General features: G+C 37.7%; 1 protein-coding gene across 1 annotated transcript in view; it reads right to left on the reverse strand.

Annotated features, from left to right (window-relative positions):
• Positions 1–22947, reverse strand: part of myo5aa (myosin VAa) — a 130757-nt gene that overhangs the window by 61581 nt on the left and 46229 nt on the right. The window contains exons 7-13 of the mRNA XM_067419641.1: positions 12405–12486; positions 7795–7902; positions 6533–6639; positions 4631–4896; positions 4447–4528; positions 2261–2401; positions 954–1079 (exon numbers count right to left, since the gene is read on the reverse strand). Coding sequence (XP_067275742.1) covers positions 954–1079; positions 2261–2401; positions 4447–4528; positions 4631–4896; positions 6533–6639; positions 7795–7902; positions 12405–12486 — 912 coding nt within the window. The remainder of the gene's footprint in view (positions 1–953; positions 1080–2260; positions 2402–4446; positions 4529–4630; positions 4897–6532; positions 6640–7794; positions 7903–12404; positions 12487–22947) is intronic.

A 22947-nucleotide genomic window follows, 5' to 3' on the forward strand; every position in this document is an offset into this window, starting at 1 on the left:
AAATAGCAATTAAACATCTAAAATAATCTTTTTTTGTATTTCCTTTTTCCATGAAAACGATCTTACTCAAGCGCGATCACGATATACACAGAATTACAGTATTATATTCACAATATCTGTCTTGGCGTGTATTCATGCAAACATTATCTGTTATGTCTTATGTGAACGTTTGGTTAACTGTCGGGGGAAAACATCTGATTTGTTACATTAATTTAGATCCGTGCGGTACAGTAGATCTTAATATATAGTCTGTTTTATATTTGCTGACTCAAATTCAAACAGGTGTCGTTCCGTCATTTTTATGACCGATTCAAACAAATCATACATCATTTTGAAGGTTTATTTAATAGAGAATGTGAAAATAATTATAAATCATTTTTGAAAGTTTGCTCATTGCGATTCATTTTGCCAACATGGGTCACATATTATTTGAGTTGGATTGCATGCACATCCTGGTAATTATTCCTCCGATAAAATCACCTGGATTCACTAAACAGATTCCAGAAAGTGTTTGTCAGCCTGTTATTATGTGTGAATCTTGACAAATCATTATAATTTGCTTCATTATATTGTGTATTAGTTCATAAAAGCTTATATTAAACATAAGACTGTTGATAATAGGCAATTTTAGCATGTCACAAAAAAAGGCAAAGCAAAGAACATAACTTCACACTCTGTCATGTCTAGGGTGGCACGTGGCTTATGAATGCTGTTAATATTGTGAGATGAACATGCACCGATCAGATGTATTATGTGCGAGGCCGCTCAGTAGGTTTTTTTGGAACAGAAATACAATTTCACTGTGGTCAGATATTTATATATGAAATGACACATACAGTACTGTATATCCCAGTTTATCAGAACTGTATTTGTGTGTGTGTGTGTGTGTGTGTGTGTGTGTGTGTGTGTGTGTGTGTGTGTGTGTGTGTGTGTGTGTGTGTGTGTGTGTGTACCTTATCTGCAAAGTGCTGAATAATGAAAGCTTTATTGGACATCCGTGGCTTTTCAAAAAGTGCACACGTCTTCAAATGAGTGTTATACAGTTTCTGAGCCCAGGAGTCATCAGAACCCTTCGGCATCTAAGAGAAAGAAAGAAAAAGAGAGGCTGTACAGTATATGAAGTAAGAACTGTAGTCTCAAACAGGATTCCAATTACACAACACAGTTCTTGTTTCTCTTTTTTTCTAACAGTGATGTACACTACCATTCAAAAGTTAAAAGAGATTATTACTTTTATTTAGCAAAAGCAAATTAACTTGACTGACAGTAATGACATTGTTCCTCAAATTTAACATTCTATTAATCAAATAATCCTTTACAAATCTGGTTTCCACAAAAATACAGCATATCAGTTTTCAATATTGATAATAATAAGAAATATTTCTTGAGCACAAAATCAGCAGATTTCTGTGATACTGAAGACTGGAGTAATGGCTGCTGAATATTTAGGTTTGTCATCCCAGGAATAAATTATATTTCACATGTGATGTTTGTTGGTAACACTAGTTTAGGGTCCAATTCTCACTATCAACTAGATTAGCAACTTATTAGCATGCATATTACTAAAACAATTTCTGTTTTTTAGAACTTATAAAGCACATATTGATGCATGTTCGGCCTGACCATATTTTTACATCCCTTAGTCCTATCCAATGTCTAAACATAACTACCTTTCTAACCATAAATAAGCAGTAACTAGGGGTTTATTGAGGCAAAATTTGTAGTTAATAGTGAGAATTGGACCCTGCAATGCAGCCAATTTAATAGCTGGTTTATAGGCAGTATGTGGTTATGACAGAAATATGTGATTGAAAAAGTTATTTTATAACTCTAGTCTTATGTTTAACTTTCAAATCTGAGTGTGTTTAAATGTATATTGCGTTTTCCCACAGACTGCATAGCACAGTAAGTGAATTAGTGTAACACGACAAAAATGTTTTCTGTGGTACAGATGCTGTTGATAAAGCTTAATCTGCATTGAATGCCAAAAATGCATACATGTGTCACAAATACACATCAATTAAAATCAATAAAACATGTTGTTTAAAAACTATTTTGCTAAATTTAATTATTAAATGTTGAATTTGCAAATTGTTACATTTATGCATCACACTGGATTTGTGTGTGAATATTTAGAATTTTGTTTACTGAAGATTTTAATTCACAAAGCCATAAAAATAAAATACAATTTCAACACAGCCAATCACATAAAAGATTAAGTACACTCACATCTTAATATACAATAAGACAGAAAATGTACCTTGCACTCTTCATCCAGTAGGTCCAGGACACCCATCTTGGCCTCAATGAGGTTGATACATGGCTGATTATCATAGAAATCAATGAGAGTCCAAGGGATCTGCTCTTTCATATACTCTTCCTGCTCCAACTTAAACACATGCTGCACGGAGAAGATGAGAAGACAACAGGAGGGTACATAAAAAAAAATAAAAAAAAAGAAAACATAATTATCAACAATCAAACATGAAGCGATGAGATATGGGGGCCCTATTTTAAAGCACACAGTGCAAGTGCACTTTGGGCGGTCCGAATACACTTTTGCTAGTTTTGACATTTTTGCAGATTTATTAAAAAAGAAAAACTGAAATATCACATGGTCCTCAGTATTCAGACCCTTTGCTGTGACACTCATATTTAACTCAGGTGCTGTCCATTTCTTCTGATCATCCTTGAGATGGTTCTACACATTCAATTGAGTTCAGCTGTGTTTGATTATACTGACTAGACTTGATTAGGAAAGCCACACACCTGTCTATATAAGACCTTACAGCTCACAGTGCATGTCAGAGCAAATGAGAATCATGAGGACAAAGGAAATGCCTGAAGAGCTCAGAGACAGAATTGTGGCAAGGCACAGATCTGGCCAAGGTTACAAAAAAAATTCTTAAGGTTCCTAAGAGCCTCCAAAGTGGCCTCCATAATTCTTAAATGGAAGACATTTGGGGCGACCCGGACACTTCCTAGAGCTGGTGAGAGGAGTAAAGAAGAACCCAAATCCAGAGATGCAATTGGGAGATGGGAGAAAGTTGTAGAAAGTCCACCATCACTGCAGCCCTCCACCAGTCGGTGCTTTATGGCAGAATGACCCGACAGAAGCCTCTCCTCAGTGCAACACAAATGAAAGCCTGCATGGAATTTGCTAAAAAAAACAAAAAAAACAACAAGGACAAGATGGTGAGAAATACGATTTTCTGGTCTGATGAACTTTTGAACTGAAGAACTTTTTGGCCTTAATTCTAAGTGGTATGTGTGGAGAAAACCAGGCACTGCTCATCACCTCTCCAATACAGTCCCATCAGTAAAGCATGGTGGTGGCAGCATCATGCTGTGAGGGTATTGTCCAGCTGCAGGGACAGGACAACTGGTTGCAATCGAGGGAAAGATGAATGTGGCCAAGTACAGGGATATCCTAGACAAAAAACCTCAAGACCACAGACAGGGCCGAAGGTTTACCTTCCAACAAGACAATGACCCTAAGCACACAGCTAAAATAACAAAGGAGTGGCTCCACAACAACTCCATGACTGTTCTTGAATGGCCCTGCCAGAGCCCTGACATAAACCCAATTGAGCATCTCTGGAGAGACCTGAAAATGCCTGTCCACCAAAATTTACCATCCAACCTGACAGAACTGGGGAGGAGCTGCAAGAAGGAATGGCAGAGGATCCCCAAATCCAGGTGGGAAAAACTTGTTGCATCTTTCTCAAAAAGACTCATGGCTGTATTAGATCAAAAGGGTGCTTCTACTAAATACTGAGCAAAGGGTCTGAATACTTAGGACCATGAGATATTTCAGTTTTTCTTTTTTAATAAATCTGCAAAAATGTCAACAATTTTGTGTTTTTCTGTTAATTGGGGGGTGCTGTGTGTACATTAATGAGAAAAAATGTACTTAGATAATTTTAGCAAATGGCTGCAATATAATAGAGCAAAAAATGTAAGGTGGTCTGAATACTTTCCATACCCACTGTAGACACCACCAACCTGATTAGTCAGTTTAAATACACGTGTATATTGCCACAATTGGTTAAATAAGTAGCCAATTTAATTTGTCATTACTGCAAATAGATAATTCTTATACATGCAATGACTATGCATTATGACATGTAGACATTTTTATCTGTGTGCGCGTGTACGTGCATTGTGTACCCGCCTATAGGTGCCTATTACTAATGTGCCCTTTAAATAACAGAAAAAATACTGTGCTATTGACTTTAAACCAGGTTTTTGTTGGTCAATGCCGCCGCCGTATTTCAGATTATAGCAACGCGCCAACAATGCGCCTGAACACTTTTCTTTTTCAGACCAGCATGCCCATGGGTGTAGGCGCAACTACGCCCATGGCGCAGGACGTGAAAATGATAATGGCGTCGGGCTGAAACTAAAGGGCCCATGGTGTCGTGTGAAGTGGCTCAAAGGTCTCACCATGTTGAACTGTTGCTGTAGTTTCTCATTGGCATAATTAATACAGAACTGTTCAAAACTGTTGATTTCAAACGTCTCAAACCTGGAAAAATAAAACAAAACACCACAATTCACTTCTGTAACTCTAAACCGAACCAGTGCTGTCTGTTCTCAAAGATGTGTGCGTGTCTATATGAACACACACCCGTAAATGTCAAGGACTCCGATGAACGAGTGCTGCTTGATCGTAGAATGCAGTGCTTTGTTCACATGGTCCACGATCCAGTTGAAGAGTTTGGCGTAGATATGTTTAGCGAGTGCATCGCGGGCATTTATGGCCTGTAGTTTGGGGATGGGCTTTATGTACGTCTCAGTTGCCGTCTTCAGCTTCTTATGACACAGCCAATGAGACATGTCTTGATACGTCACGCCCATCAATTCACAAAACACACTCAGGTGACCATTATTTGGCTGGATGGAAAAAAAGAGAGAAAATTACATCAAAACTGCATAAGGAAACAAATTCAAGTCACAATTGAACCACTATGTACCTTAGAATTTTTTTTTAATGTAAGAACAATGTACTTATTGAGTTCATAATACATTGCAAAACATGTTTGCTGCTTTTGAGCTGGAATAGGTGTAAGAGTGGGTTAAGTGATTAATTGATTTGACAGCACTAAAAATTATATATACTATATAGCAATTCTCAATTACCTTAAAGGGGGGGTGAAACACTCAGTTTCAGTCAATCTCATGTCAATCTCGAGTACCTATAGAGTAGTATTGCATCCTTCATATCTCCGAAAAGTCTTTAGTTTTATTACATTTATAAAAGAAATATGGGCTGTACCGAGTCTTTCCGGAAAAAAACGAGCGCCTGGAGGCGTATCGTGTGGGCGGAGCTAAAGAATGACGAATGCACAAAGCGGTGGCGTCCTCAAGCGTGGAGAAACCCATGGCTATCGATCTCAGCTAATAGATATATGATCCAGAATCAAATTCGGAGGCTGAAATAGAAACAGCAACAGCAGGACGTCCGTCTCTGTGGTATGTACTGTATTTAGTGGCCTGTCAACATTTGTGTCTGTTTACTCTCAGTTTATGAGGACATGATTTGGTTTATGGACTATTGTATGCGACTAAACCTTAGCAGTAGCAAGCAAAACGGTTTTGCACGTCAGACTAGTGTAACGTTATACATAGAACAGCAATGAAGTCCGTTAGCGCATTTGAATGACGAAGCACGCGATCGTGTCGTTTACTGATGTTTACTCACGTGACGACCCAATAGCATAGACATTTGAAGTTTTACTCACCGGCTGCTTCCAAAGCAGGTTTCCAAAGCTGTGCTGAAGCGTTGAAGTCACTTAATGCCAAAGTGGAGGAATGAAGTGGAGCGCGGCGCGGACTATAACCGACATAGGTGTTCACGGACGACTGGATCTGCAGCTGAGCAGTGTTTATGGGCGTGCATTTCCTCTCTCGCTTTAGTCACGCGCGCGCGCACCCTACCGGGAGAAGAGCCCGTACGGCCCATACAAGGACCTTCCACTCTATTAACGTCAAGCCAAGCCATACTCGAAAAAAAACTCTCCGAAACTTGTGAGAAACCGGAAGGAGTATTTTTAACACAGAAATACTCCATCAAACGTCCAACATTAGTTTTTGAAACTTTGTCTATGTTTAGGATGGGAATCAAAGTCTTTAACAGTGTAAAAAGCTCAGTATGCATGAAACAACATTTCACCCCCCCTTTATTTTTTTTTTTAATTATTTTGTCGCAAAATGTAACTATATTATCTGCCAGCTCTAATATGCTAAATGTCACTATAATGCATGAAGATGTATTAATGCATTAATTAATAATGCATTAATTAACATCATGATTTCCGTAAATCTGCTTTGAAACAATGTGCATTGTGAAAAGCACTATACAATACAGTCATAAAATGCATTTAAGAGTGTTGCACTTCAAGACATCTCTTCATTTTTTTGGTTTCTATTTTTCACCATATAGCAATAGATAAAACTGTCCACAGTGACATCATATTAGTCCAAAATGCCACTCCACATATCTGAACTTTAAAGTCAGCACGAAACTCACTGGAATGATACTGCTGTCCGAGTCTCTATCCTTCACTTCTACGTTTCCCAGGTGCAAAATCGAAGCCAGAATCCGAAACAAGCCCATCTGATAAGACTCGTTTACACCTGAAGAGAGACATCAACGTGTACAATATGAAAACATTAAGAAATCAGCACAATCTCAATCAGTCTAACAGGCTAGCTAGGAACTGTTTATCTCTAAAATCTATTTGAACTGTCTCAGTTGAATCCAAAAGAGCTTGGCGTTAACATGTTGCTAAACTAACACAATGCTATAATAAGAATAAATAAAAAAATCTTAACATAATACTTTTGACATTGCATAAAATACATTTATTTGTTTATAAGCCACATAACTCTGAGCCTGCACCACAATGCATTCTGGGATTGACCAGTCCCCAGTCAGGGGCGTCATGCACATAGATTTCAAAGATTCTGCACAATGGTGGTGGGGGAGGAGAATATGATATGATTGTAAAGCACCTTGGGTGTACACCTCATTCATTATTTTATACATTTAGGGTGCTTTCACACTAGCACTTTTAGTACGCACCCGACTTTGACTGACGTCAGAGTTGGGTTTGTTTGGATGTTGTGAACGCGTTCTTCTGAACTCAAAAGCGCATCCTCAAACCGTACCCGAGCCTGCTTAAAAAGGTGGTCTGGGGTTGAGTTCATGTGAACTCCGGCACGGTTCGCTGCTGATGTGAACGCAATCGTACTAAATCGTGGAAGTGAACTGCTATTAATGATGTATGATTTGATAAAAATGTGTGTTTTGTGTGTTTCACTCATTTTCCTGACGAGCGTGACTGACATACTGCAAGCAGAGAGATCTCATTTCTGCTCGTCTTCAGTGTTCTTTAGAGCATTTGCAGTTAATTTGCGACAGATAGACGCAAAGGTCAAAGGTCATTACATACTGAAACTTTGGTAACAAAACCAACGGTTTGAAAACAAAAATATAAAAGTGAGGTGGGCAATGCTACACATTTTGCCACCTTCTAGCTCACCGTCGTTACCAAGCAACAGGGTCAACAGCTGCTGCTTTGAGGACAAATAATATAATATGAACACAGTCCAGCGGGGGCGTGGGGGGGGGGGGGCAATCGAACTCGGGCTCGGTCCAGGCAATCGAACCAAGTGTGAAAGCACCCTTACTCACTCATCTGCGATTCCCTCCCTCTATCTCATCTGAGATGTTTATTTTTCACATTCAAGTCTCAACTACATAAGAAATTATTGAACTTTCAGTCTGACCTAGCAGTGTGAAGGCGTTCCTGGTGGTCGACATCTCCTTGGCATCATCTATTCCATCAATCACTGGGCTCCTGCCCTGTTTGGTGTAGTGGAATTCATTAGCTTTCCCTGTGGAGAAACAAATACATGCACACAACTTTTATCAAAATATATTGTACTACCTATAAAAAAAAAGAGCAGCAGACTTTCTAAAGGATCTATCCTCAGGGATGGGTTGTCATCAAACCCAAATGTTGATGTAAAATAATCAATCTTATGAACCAATAATTTCTTATGTTAGATATGTTCAAAACAGTTACAAATAAAGATACAAACTGCAGCATTTATTAAACTAATTTGGCACAAAGAAAGATGATTTCTGTGCAGGGCCTTAAATGAATTACTATACTACTTCTGTTTATCTAAACTGGTTAATTGAAATGTAGCATTTGCATTTACTGATTCGCTAAAATGAACTGGACTTAAACCTGAAGAAGAGGTCAGTGTGAGCAAAAATATCAGCTAAAATGTAGTTTTCTAAATCTCAAACATTCACTCGGACATACTAGCTCATCAAAGGAGCTTTAATTATGCAGGAAACTCCCCGGCCATTAATGAATAGGAACTCCGTCCTTAGTACTTCTTAGATTTGCATTAATAAAAACCCTTCTATTCTTCACAGAGAGAATCTAAACTACAAAACCTTCTTCGTAGGTTTAACGAGCGATGCACTGTTGCTTGGCAACAGAGACCGTATTGAGAGATTCGCTCACACACAAACACTCACATTAACGGGGCGTCAGCTGAGCAGGAAGTCAGCTGAGTAGGCAAACAGCAGGAGAGAGCACAGAGCCAGCAGTGTGTGTGTGTGTGTGTGTGTGTGTGTGTGTGTGTGTGTGTGTGTGTGTGTGTGTGTGTGTGTGTGTGTGTGTGTGTGTGTGTGTGTGTGTGTGTGTGTGTGTGTGTGTGTGTGTGTGTTTCAGAGCAAGTGGTTGAAGCAAACAGAGAAGAGACGATAGGGAGAGGTGTGTGTGGAACCAAACTACAGTAGCTCCAGTATTCATGTGTGACTGCGTGAATGTGTGTGTCTGTGTGTGTGTAGACCTGCACAGCCCGCCTCTCAGCAGGACAGCTCTGATAGCCGCTCTCCATGCTGTGCCGACACGAACACACTCTAATCAGACACGTAACCCACAAACGCACCTTCCCCTATTTAAATAGGGACATGCCATTGACTTTTTAATTATTCATAATTATTTTCAGACTCTTTTTTTTTTTATATTAAATTAATTATAAGCACTATACTAATGCTTATACTATTATACTTTTAACTTTTTTATACAATTGAATTTGTTTAGTATTCAAGCATCCAATTTTTATCATTCACTCCCTCATCTCATTCCAAACCCTCAAGACTTGGGCTTTTCTTTGGAAACATACATTAAGATATTTTCCTGAATCTTGAGAGGTTTCTGTCCCTCCATTGAAAGTCCAGATAACAAAACCATTTAAAGGGGGGGTGAAACACTCAGTTTCAGTCAATCTCATGTCAATCTTGAGTACCTATAGAGTAGTATTGCATCCTTCATATCTCCGAAAAGTCTTTAGTTTTATTATATTTATAAAAGAAATATGGGCTGTACCGAGTCTTTCCGGAAAAAAACGAGCACCTGGAGGTGTATCGTGTGGGCGGAGCTAAAGAATGACAAGGGTGCAAAGCGATGACGTGCTCAAGCGTGCAGAAACCCACGGCTATCGATCTCAGCTAATACATGATCCAGAATCAGATTCGCAGGACCAAAGCAGGACCGAACCTTTATCGCTGGGACCGCTCTGTCAAAAACACACTTCTTGGAGTGTGGAGATCCACTTTGCGATGCGACTGAAGCGATGTTGTGAAGCTTCCCGTCATTTCTGCTGTTCAAATCGGTTCAAATGCAGCGCTGCCTTCCCGGAATGCTGTGCTGAAGCGTTGAAGTCGCTTGATGTCACCCATAGGAATAAAGTGGAGCGCGGCGCGGACTATAACGTCATAAGTGTTCACGGACGACTGGATCTGCAGCTTGAGAGCAGTGTTTATGGGCGTGCATTTCCTCTCTCGCGCTAGTGACGCGCGCGCACCCTATCAGGAGAAGAGCCCGTACGGCCCATACAAAGACCTTCCGTTTTATTAAGTATTTTTGTAGTATTTTTGACAAAGAAATACTCCATCAAACGTCCAACATTAGTTTTTGAAACTTTGTCTATGTTTAGGATGGGAATCCAAGTCTTTAACAGTGTAAAAAGCTCAGTATGCATGAAACAGCATTTCACCCCCCCCCCTTTAAGATCCAAAAAGGTCGTAAAGGTGTTGTAAAACAAATCCATATGAATCGAGCAGAACTTTGAATAAATATGATCACTTTATATAATGAGCAGATAGTTAGACTTTTATTTACACATAACCAATGATTAACACACATCCATTGAGAGCATTACATATGGTAAAAATGTAAGCTCAAACGTGATACCAGTGCCACAAACAAGCGCACATTTACCTTTGTGATGCTCTTTATGTACAGAATGTTTGCGTTTCAAAGATGAACCAAAATCGGATGGGTTTGGAATGACATGAGAGTGAGTAAATGATGACAGAATTAAAATTTTCAGGTGAACTATCCCTTTAAAAAGCACAATATGTAAGATTTTTTGGTTTAAAAAATATCCAAAAACCACTAGAACAATGTTATAATATTTGGTTGTACTTACATTATCCCTAATGTTTCCAAGAATGTTTAAATTCAGAGACATAAGCAAATTTAACCAGGACATGGACCGTGTCAGTGTCAGTGTATCGTCTATTAATGACACCAGCGTTACCCTCGATTTACGAGGAAACCATGGAAACACCAAAGGCAATTTAATATATCGTATAGTATTAGACAGATGAGAAACTCTTTGGATACATTCTTTGACAGAAAACTAATCATTGTTATGTAACTCAACACAGTTAGTTTTATTGTTTAAATCAAATTTACTTGATTTACCGCGCATACCATGTTTTACTATGCCTAAAATTAATCTATCTTACTGCAATGTGAACAAGTGCCCCACTACTTGTTAGCAGCATTATAACCTAACTTTTAACACACTCGGGTATATCTAATATGATAAAACAGCGCTGCGATACCCAGCATACACATGATCGGAAGCGGTCATCTGTTGCATAATAAAAGCTCTGTGAAATCAAGGCATCATCAAGCATCATTTGTTTTAAATACGCGACCTCTGGTGGCAAAAAAGTACATATTGTGGCTTTAAAGCTACACTATTAAAGCTCCACTCCTCTGAATATTCGGCCCCCTTGAACTTTGCGACCTTTTGCCACATTTCAGGCTTCAAACATAATGATATGAAACTGTAATTTTTTTGTGAAGAATCAACAACAAGTGGGACAATCATGAAGTGGAATGAAATTTATTGGATATTTCAAACTTTTTTAACAAATCAAAAACTGAAAAATTGGGCGTGCAAAATTATTCGGCCCCTTTACTTTCAGTGCAGCAAACTCTCTCCAGAAGTTCAGTGAGGATCTCTGAATGATCCAATGTTGACCTAAATGACGAATGATGATACATAGAATCCACCTGTGTGTAATCAAATCTCCGTATAAATGCACCTGCACTGTGATAGTCTCAGAGGTCAGTTTAAAGCGCAGAGAGCATCATGAAGAACAAGGAACACGCCAGGCAGGTCCGAGATACTGTTGTGGAGAAGTTTAAAGCCGGATTTGGATACAAAAAGATTTCCCAAGCTTTAAACATCCCATGGAGCACTGTGCAAGCGATAATACTGAAATGTAAGGAGTATTAGATCACTGCAAATCTACCAGGACCTGGCCGTCCCTCTAAACTTTCAACTCATACAAGGAGAAGACTGATCAGAGATGCAGCCAAGAGGCCCATGATCACTCTGGATGAACTGCAGAGATCTACAGCTGAGGTGGGAGACTCTGTCCATAGGACAACAATCAGTCGTATACTGCACAAATCTGGCCTTTATGGAAGAGTGGCAAGAAGAAAAAAAGTGTCGTTTAAAGTTTGCCACAAGCCACCTGGGAGACACACCAAACATGTGGAAGAAGGTGCTCTGGTCAGATGAAACCAAAATTGAACTTTTTGGCCACAATGCAAAACGTTATGTTTCATATTTTTATGTTTGAAGCCTAAAATGTGGCAAAAGGTCACAAAGTTCAAGGGGGCAGAATATTTTCGCAAGGCACTGTTTTTATTTATTTTTACAAGCGGTTATTCCTCAGAGGTTTGCCATCTTGAATGATCCATGGTCAACATTTATTGTTGGCTCAGCTTCACGCTACACACAGAAAATCATGTGCAGATATAACATGGTTTGGAAGATGGATTTCTTTGCACTCTCTCAAGAATAACATTGTCATTTTTTTTTTTTATAAAAAAAAAGTTACATTGTGTAGCTTTAATATTATAAACCTTCCCGTCATTCTGTTACAGCTCAAATATTCCCATGAATGAGTAATCCTAATCTGAATATTCTCATAAAAAAAAATTCCTCTTATATGCTTTAAAATATGCTGGGTTATTTTGTGTGTGTGTATGAGTGTGTGTGTGGCTCACCGAGTTTCAGGGCTTTAAACTCCGGGAGGTGAGCAGATGCACAGAGCTGATAGAAGACATGATAATTCCTCTCTTCATCCGCCTGGAGAACAAGGAACGCAAGAAAAACAAAAATAGCATATAACAGTATTTAAGATCAACAGTTGGTTCCATCTGCAGTATTGTATTGCATCACACGAAACCCAACCAAAATTTGTAGGACTTAGAAAAACAGACATAAAATTAAACAAATTAGTTACTGCTTATGAAGCTGCTACTGTTATCCTTTTTTTCTTTTCCAAATGTTACCTTTCATGCAGTGTTTAATATAGCTGTCTGTGAATGTAAAAGGACCAAAGTGCATGATAAAAAAAATTACCGTCTCCTAAAAGAATAGATTCTGAACTGCCGAAACGAGATGTCAGTAATTCCAGTCTTGAATTACTGACATCTCATGGACATGTAAGTGTCCTGTTACATACTATCCCAGATGCCAGCCGAATTTAGCCCCGCCCACAACTTTTGAGTTTGGGAAATTCGGTCTGGACTTGATCTGTTGTTGAGCAACTATGCTCGAACAGGAGCTGTTCGGACCAATTAAAAATTATCAGGTTGGGCTTTATACAATAATGGACAGATGATCAACAGTAGCGTGCGCATAACAAAAAGCGTTTGGGTTGAATTCGTTCTAATCCTAAACAGAGAACTTGTTCGTATATTCATTCACCTTTCCTATTTCTCTCAAAAATGATGATCGTCAAGTGAAGTCAAGTTTATTTCTATAGCACTTTTACAATGACGATTGTTTCAAAGCAGCTTCACAGTGTTAAACCAGAAAATATTGTAACAAAATTTGATTTGGCTGTACAGTAACTCTGGAGAAAACGGTGATGTTATCAGCTTATTTCAATTTATCATATGGCGGCAAGGTTGGCAGATCAGCATTATAGCTTATAGAATTAAATGAGACCTAATAAATTAATTTTATTTGTATTTATTTAAATAACCTGCATCGGAATTTCTGTGTCTCCAACTGAGCAAGCCAAGCCAAAGGCGACAGTGGAAAGGAACCAAAACTCCATCAGGGCATGATGGAGAAAAATAAACCTTGGGAGAAACCAGACTCAGTCGGGGTACCAGTTCTCCTCTGGCCTATTATTAAACAGTGTATGATTATTATTCTAGCAACCTTACAGGTCAGAAATCATATTAGATCAGAATTTTCAAAATTTCCGGTCATCACGCAAGAGACGGGTTTATTGAGAATGACCCGTCGATTACACAAGAATATCAATATTTGAAGGATCAGAGTCACCGTGCCGGAGACGGGTTTATTGAGGATGATGTGCCGATAAGGAAAATTCAGAGGAGACAACAATTTACACCAATTGATAGAAGATCGTCTTCTTCTATTGTGTTGATAAGTACTCCGTGTATCCTTAAATTCTTTTTCCAACACCGGCAAAGATCGTTTACACTCATTTTCTTCTACTTCCAGCGTTCATGCAGTTCTGTTGACAACTATGCGTCGCTCAATTGCTCTGATTGTTCGTAGGTCTATCCAATTGATGCCTTTCCTGGTTCGGTTGAAACAAGCCCCATAATCAAAGCCCAATGGAGCAGTATCAGACTCATATTCTGACTAGAATTGAGTATGACGAATGCAGGCTAGTTACCCACACTGTAAAAAATTTGTTGGGGTTTTTGTTGGTTTAACTTAAAAAAGTAAGTAACATTTTTGCCTTAAAATTTTTAATTTATTGAAATAAAAAAAATGAGTTGATACAATGAAGGAAATTTGTTTAACAAATAGAAACTCAAAATATTATTGTATATATTTGTATATATTGTATATATATATATATAATATAATAGCACTATTTTGCATGCTTCACTGCGTCATCAGAAATTAAACACACACAATTACCCAATATGCTTACAAAATCTTTTAATAATATTTTAATAAAGGTTGTCGAATCTCAAAAAATGTTCATTGTATTAACTCAAAATTTTAATTTCAATGAACTCAAAATTAAGGCAACCAGGTAACTTTATTTCTAAATAATTTTTTACAGTGTATGTAACAATGTAACACATTTGCATAAATCCAGCCTATGGTCTTTATTGCCTGAAAGAAGTCGAATTTGATCCGCCCTCAAACACTGTACACTGTAAAAAAAAAAAAAAAAAAAGTTACATCTTGTATAACTTATGAAAAAAAGTTGAACATTTCTTAACTTATTTTGATGAGTTAAAACAATGTAAAAACATATGTTGTCATAACTTATTGAACATATAATTTTTTACAGTGTAGTTGTAGCTGAGGCCTGGAAGAGTTGTCGATATGTCGAGAAGACGCTTCTTTCAGCACTGTGAATCCACTTTGCATGCACTTTAAAATGATGAGTACTCACAATGGAATTGACACGATAAAACTGACGCCATCGTTACTGTTCGTATCACTGTGTATCAAATGCTGAGGAAGCCTCCGGAGCTAAAATTCAGATATGGTAATGGCCATTTTTTTTTCTGTCACGCGCTGTAAGTGATCTGACAAGCAGTCTGACCTCTCGGAAAGGAGGACTTTAGAGAGAATGAATCGTTTTCAGACTTTGAGAAATTAGGTGATTCTGCAATGTATATTATGAGAAAATTAAAGTGTTTTTTGACCTTTAATGCATGTAAACCTATTGTAGGAGACCCTCAAAACAAAATTAGGAACCTTTTATAATGCACAATAGAGGCTTTGAAGAGCAACACTTCTCTGGAATATATGATCATGAGTTAGTTAATTATGAAGCGTGTCAGTGTTGACTGTGGCATTCATGCTTCATCAGAAATAATAAACCTAACTTGTCAGCTTAATGTTCATGCCATCAGATCTTTTTATGAAGATATATATTCAGAGCTTTCAATTAGCAACTAAACATCTATGAGCAACATGCCATTTCACTTTGGTTTTGAATAATACTGTATCTGTGATATATGAACAGAATATGAATAAACAGAAACTCAACTTTTCATGCTAAATTTTCAATGACTACTTGAATGAGCTATAGCTTTTATGAATGCTATATATTGTGGCATTAGTTTCAGATTTGCCTGCCGAACACATAGTTGTCCCAGTAAATCTGGACAGGGACCAGTTTGCATAAACATAAACTTAAGACTGTTAAGCAGTTAATTATAACTAATCAGTCTTATTTTTCAGATTCAAATGAGACCTTTTTATACACTGACAAGCCAGACCCAAATCAAGATGTTTGGTCTGGAAACTCACCATTGACAGGGCTCAATCCGCGGGGCGGGATTCAAACTCCCTCTGCAGGGCATGCACGCAATAGGATAGAGCTACAACCAACCAGAGCAACGAAGGTGAAGCAGAGCTAGTTGACAGATTAAACTTTCGACGTATCCGGTCAGCAAAACTCAGAACACATCTTCCCTTCTTAAGAATGACTTCAGTGCCGTTCTTTGTTCTTTTCTCAGAGAAAAGCTTAACTCCAAGTCTTTCAAAGTCGCGGTCAAAGCTGATTCAAAAGACCGCCGTTCGCCAGTTTCTGTGTTTACTAGAAGCACGCAAGCACAACTCAGCCGTCATTATGTAAAGCCCCGCCCACCAACTCTATACACGATGACCCGACCAGAGTTTGCCGATTACAGCTCAGAAGTGTATTGAGAGTTGCTAGACGACACTCGCGGCAGATTAGATTTGCTGCCGCTGGGGTGCGTCTAGATTTCTAGGCTAACCTTTTTATGGAACTGACTTTAAAATGTTAATGTTAATAAATAACAAGGTGCAACAATGTGTGTTTGTGCAGAAAAGCAAGGTGATAATTTCAATTAAATACATGCATGACACAAGACAAGCACAGATTTCAGGTGGTTAGTGAATAAGATGCAGGTTTTTGTGATAAAATAGCACACAAACGTGGTGCAACCCATTACTGTCACAGTAATGCATGTTAAGCATGTACAACAAGCTTGCAAAATACCATTAAATTTACATACTTGCATAGAGTACATTTCTAGTCAAACTCTGCATCTGACACAATCACACACACTTAACTCATCTGGAATTCCCCTAAGCACAACAGCAGTCTCTGTGAGTATGTTATGTAACCCTGAACAGACATGTTTAACTCCATTATCCTCATTCCTGTCCAGCTTTAATCTTTATGAGCTTCCCAGAAGGAGAAAAGCTTCTGAATTCCAACCCTGTTTCACACACCTGGGCCATGTGAAGTGATTTATGTATAGGCCTGATTTTGGGGACAATGATACTGGTGCAACCTTGAATGACAGACTTTATAGAATTATTTTTCAGATTTGGGCAAGCCAAGGGCTAAAACTATGGCTGTGTCTGAAATCGCTCTCTTTACCCTTTCACAGTGCTCTATTTGATAGCGATGCACTGAAATGGAAACCGAAACTTTTTACCGACACAGAGAGAAAAATAAATAAATGTGATTTATTAAATCAATCCATTAATCAAATTGAAATAATAATCAACATATAAAAATTTATTGTAATTAATTTTATATAAATGTTTTAATGATGATATAATTCAATGAATTAAATATTTAAATGGTGGCTGTAATAAAAAAAAAGGTTTTTATGACATACTATACATTAGTATTCAAACATACAATGTGGCATTGCGTACTATCATTGCGTCGCTGCACCCATAGTACGGCAGCAAAGTTCCTTGATTATTATGCAGGAATGAGAGTATAGTTCCTAGCCATATCGGTCTAGAAAATCCCAACTTTTCATTTTCCATCGGTTTTAGTACACTATATTACTATACATCTCACAACATGGAAAATGTTGGCGTTATTTCGTCAATTGCTGAGCAGTAGTTAGATGGAGCTGGGCGTTTCCCTCCCGTCTTTGTGCTAAGCTAGGCTAGCGGTGGGTGTATCAGACAGAGTTATGGCACGCATGGAGATGAGTATGGTATGTATGGACAGGACTTATCTAACTCTGGGGGATACAGTAAATAAGCTAAAGTCCCACAGAGCTTATTGTATTTATTGGATGATACGTGTGCTACAAATAGTGTTTAGTGAAGCTTTGTTCACACATCAGCTGAAAACAGCATAGACTAAAAGATCTCATCAAAATGAAGATTGAACAAAAAACAACAATTCGATATTATCAACCAAGGCCTAGGGTCTACACAGCTGGCATGTTTATCTGTTGTAGTTTATCCATAATGTACGCACAATATAGATGCTGAAACAGTCAAAACTCGCCATCAGAAAAACACCACTTAAAGGTGCTAGTGTGTAAATTTTAGCGGCATCTAGCGGTGATGTTGCTAATTGCAATCGCCCACCCCTCCCTTTAGAAGCACATAGAGAAGGCACGGTGGCCGACACAGGACAAAGATGCTGTCGTCTGAGACAGCAGCCTTAGAGAAGTTTGTCCGTTTAGGGCTAATGTAGAAACATGACGGTGCAAAATGGCGACTTCACTGTAAGGGGACCAGCGGTGTATGTAGAAAGAAATGGCTCGTTCTAAGGTAATAAAACATAATGGTTCATTATGTGATTCTGTCTTTATACACCACTGAACATAGTTATGTACATAATACGGGTGCACGGGAATAGTCAAATATTTGAATATATTTGATTTATAATAAATATTAAAAAAATAAAAATACTATTGGATTTTTTCCGCATTGCTTTGCTTGCCGTAAATGCAGTGAATCCATAATAAATCCCACTGAAATTTGCAGTTATAACCAAATCCACTGGGTAGCGCTGTGGAGCATGTTAATAAGTTGATTGTATTTGATCACAAAATGTCATCGTCTGCCTCGCAATGTTTGGAATTACTTACATAAAAATTGAAAATGATCTTACAAATGGGTTACCATAATATCACAAACCCAATGAGAAATCAAATGAAATCCAAACGGCAGGCGAATGAGGAAAGACAGTAGCCTGGCTCCACCTTCCTACGTACTTCCGCTCAATTTTCATTTTCCTTCAGTACTCCGTGTGGGATTGCGGTATATTTTCTGGTTTTCTCCGGTCAAGTTTTAACCGGCCCAATCAGCGAACAGAGGGAGTTGCTTGAGAATGATGATGATGATGATGTTGATGTTGTGCGCTAGTTCGAGTTTTAGTTCAGTAATGGCAGCAAAGAAAGATGCAAGCGAAGCTATTCGGTCCATTGTGGCAACGCTGCCGAATATCCTGTTTCTAACGGCAGTTACAGTAGCCCCGTTTCCATTACCCTTCAGATTGCGCAAATTGAAATTGCGAATTGAAAAATCGCCCAATCGTCAATTTCGCAAAAACTCCCAAATATCGCAAAAAAGATTTTACGCTCTCATGAGGTGGTTTTTCAGGCAATTCAAAAAAGGCCATTTTCGCACAACTGCAATGGAAACGTTTTTTTTTCCGCATTTACAGGTCACCTGGTGCGGTGACGCATTGCTGCCACATAGGGCCTATATTATTTTTTCCACTCAATTGTGTCGTAATAATGAGATGTTGTGTTTTAAAAACATCTTTTCTCGTAATAGCTAGAACTTATGTCGTTAAAACAACATATATTTTCTCCTAAAAAGGAGTGTGTAACTTTAACCTAGTAATGACGGACCCCGGTGCAGACACACATAATATCATAACTATATATAGGCCTACAGTAATTAAGACATAGCCTATTCAAGAAATGTATTAAAACAGAAAGATGCTATAGTTTCAGCAAGGCCAGTTACACATCGAAAATAAAACTCGAAGTGATCAAAATCATGTGTGATCCCAAGTCTTAGACATAGGCTATTGCGAATCTTATATCTTACTCATGCTGCTCACCTTTCATAATCAACATATAAATTCAAATAATAATATTACAGGCTAATGTTTAGGCCTAAACGTAGCCTATCTAGTTTCGTAGTCAGGCTATGTTTTCGTTAGCCCACGGCCGATAAATGCGCCGGCATTTTTTTTCTTGACAGAGAAAACAACTCGCAATACTTTACAACGCCTGCCTATATTATTTTTTAGCCATAGACATAAGTTCAAGACATAATTATAAACTATAAACTGTCTACTTTTATTTGTGGACTCAGGGAACATTTTGCATGCAATCTTTCCAAACGCTGTCTTCATTTCAAAAAATTATTTTGATAATTAAACGGCAACTTTTTAATTCCCAAAAGCATTTCTAAATTCAGTTCATATTTCCAACAAACAAAATTTCTAGCCAAAATAACAAAGTGGTAAAAAAAACAATAAAAAAACAGTTACCATCATGCAATTTCAAACATTTTGCTCTTCTCTATATTCTTTACAGATGACAGTTTATTTGGAGAGAAGACAAGACAGAGTTCTTTATTAAACTCATAAAAGACAATAGAATTACAGGAATACTGGATTCTAAACACAGAAATGGCCCATTATCACGAAGACCTTGAAGCAGATCTGAGGGAGAAACACACACACACACACACACACACACACACACACACACACACACACACACACACACCTCATATACGTGCCACTTAAGCCTCTAAGGGGCTTTCCTTGCCATTAATGATTGGATAACACACGTCTCCTTCCATTAAAAATAATAGCTAGTGCGGTGGATGGGATATAAAAACCTACCAAGTGCCATCATTTTGGAATGCCCTATCACGAGAGGAAAATAAGACATTTTAGTTGCATACGGTAACTGCAGCTTATGGAAACGCTGTCATTTCGAAATAATTTATCGACATTTAGAAAATATCGCAAAAGTTTTGCGCAAATGTGTAATGGAAACGCGGCTAGTGACGCAATGACTTTACTATTCAACAATTGGCTCTTTCATTTTTTAAAGCAGGAAATTATTTTTTAGCTTCTCTTAGAAGGAACGTGGCCAGATTAAGCTATCGAAAAAGGTAGCCTAAAATTAGCTTATAGCTCACTACGGTTTGAAATCTTGAAAGTGCAGAAAGACAGGAGCCTTCAAGAAATGAAAATAGTCCTGTGAATTAAATCCCTGAGGTATCTGAGAGGAGCTAAAATTAGATCTGACATGAGCAGGAAGTGCGGTGTGCTTCAGAGGGTGTGGCGGCTGGCTGCTCCTGTCTGTGTACACTGTTTTATGCCATTATTCAAAGCAGTTTCAATTTAGTTATAGCACAAAATACACATTAATGGGCATCAGAATGTAAGTATCATGTAATCACTCAATCAGTGTTTCAACTGTGGAAAGGTGTCAGTGAACCTTAACCTTACATTTACCTCAGAAAAGCCCCTTAATATCCATAGTTGGATGAAAAAAATTACTCTAGAAAGGAGCATTTTGCTAAATATATGCAATATAACATTTATTATATTTTTTTACATGTTCGTCAATATTGAATGCGCGTTTGAATACATCCATCATGAAAACAATTTATGACAGCCACCGTTTAAGTATTTATATTTCAAAACACAAATTGGAGTAGAAGCATCAATATGTAATTCAAGTTATATTATAAAGTTTTATAAAAAATATTATAAAACTGCATTATGTGCAATTTGAAAATGTGTATACAAATCAGTGGTTAATTTTAACCTTTCATATTATAACAATGTTGGAATACAGCATGACTCATAAGTCCCTATATATTCATACAAATGTAAAAAATTGTTAAATATCTGACATATAATGTTTTTTTAAAACCATTAGCAAGATTCAAAAGCGCACACACAAAGATAATCTCTAGATCACTAAGTGTTTGATAACATCTGGTGGTTATATTCTAAAACACAGTAGGCCTTTAGTTTTTTGAAGACTTCAAAGAAGAAACCTCACATTCATTCATTCAGAAAAAAAGAAGAAAAAAAAAACTGGCATGGAAAATCACATATGAGGGCAAAGAGAGGAATCAACATTTCCATCTGAGAGGCACAGAGATTGCCATGCTTTTCCCACAACCATAATCTAGATTCATTCATATAATCATACCCTTCATGTTTCTCTTTTGAAATTAAAGAGTTTAATGTACTATGTGAACATACTCCATCCTCAGTCCATTCACAAAACAACTATAAAAACAACTGAATAAGAAATTGTCATGATTATTAATAGTTCTGTCACGTTACTGGAATTTCTAACTTCGATACGATACTTGGAAAAGTACCGATATTCAATACCATTTTCGATACCACGGGGAAAAAAACGCGGCATATACTGTCAAATAGATATTTTAATATTGTTTATTTTTTGTCCATCTATAGAAAGTCTAGGCAATCAAAAATGTATTCTGAAGAGAACTTGACCACTTTATATAATAAAGCTTTTAAGCTTTTTTTCATATATAAACATTGATCAATTTCCATTACAATTATCTCAAAAATATTTGCTAACTCAATGTATTTTTTACAATTGGTAATATTGTTGCAATAGCTTACACACAGCACAAGGAAGCTTGATTTCCAATGGTAAATTGAATTTTAAAAGACAAGTAAACAGTAATATAATAAAAACTGTTTATGACTGTGCTTACATTAATAACCAAAATGGGCATTGTGACATTTTTGAGTGTATTTAACCATTAATAAACTGGAAAAAGGAGCTAACTTTATTACTGTACGTGTGTGCTTCAGATGTGAGCACGAAATCTGAGGCAATGAGCAGAATTATGATCTAAAAAATCTAGACGCACCCTAGCGGCAGCAAATCTAATCTGCCGCGAGTGTCGTCTAGCAACTCTCAATACACTTCTGAGCTGTAAAAGCCAAACTCTGGTCGGGCCAATCACATCGTGTACAGAGTCAGTGGGCGGGGCTTAACATAATGACGGCTGAGTTGCGCTTGCGTGCTTCTAGTAAACACAGAAACTGGCGAACGGCGGTCTTTCGAATCAGCTTTGACCGCGACTCTGGAAGACTTGGAGTTAAGCTTTTCTCTGAGAAAAGAACAAAGAACGGCACTGAAGTCATTCTTAAAAAGGGAAGATGTGTTCTGAGTTTTGCCGACCGGATACATCGAAAGTTTAATCTGTCAACTAGCTCTGCTTCACCTTCGTTGCTCTGGTTGGTTGTATCGCTATCCTATCGCGTGCAGAGGGAGTTTGAAAGACAACCGTTTATCCCGCCCCTTGGATTGATCCCTGTCAATGGTGAGTTTCTAGACCAAACATCTTGATGTGGGTCTGGCTTGTCAGGCTAGAATTATGTGCAATCCCGCACGAAATTCAGACCCGTCACACCAACACTATTTAACCCTCTGGGGTTCTTCATTTATGGGTCACACTCAGGACCTTCGGGTCTAAAAGGACCCGGAGGTCGGGAATAAAAAAAAAAAAAATTGAGTGAAATCAATGAAATATATTTTTGTTCAATAATATTTTTTCTTTTCTTTTTTGGTGTTTTGAGATAATTTTATGATTTATAAATAATATTTATGCAATAATTATGACCCATTTTTTCCCATTGAATATAATAGAATTTTTTTTTATTTTTTTTTTCCTTTTTTTATTAAAGCTGTATTTCATTTTAGAGTCAAGCCTAGGCCTCATGAAAGCATTTTTTTTATTTGATTGGTGCCATCTGGTGGACACAGTGAGCATTTT

This window comes from Pseudorasbora parva, chromosome 16 (assembly GCF_024679245.1).
Source record: "Pseudorasbora parva isolate DD20220531a chromosome 16, ASM2467924v1, whole genome shotgun sequence".
Taxonomy (NCBI): Eukaryota; Metazoa; Chordata; class Actinopteri; order Cypriniformes; family Gobionidae; genus Pseudorasbora; species Pseudorasbora parva.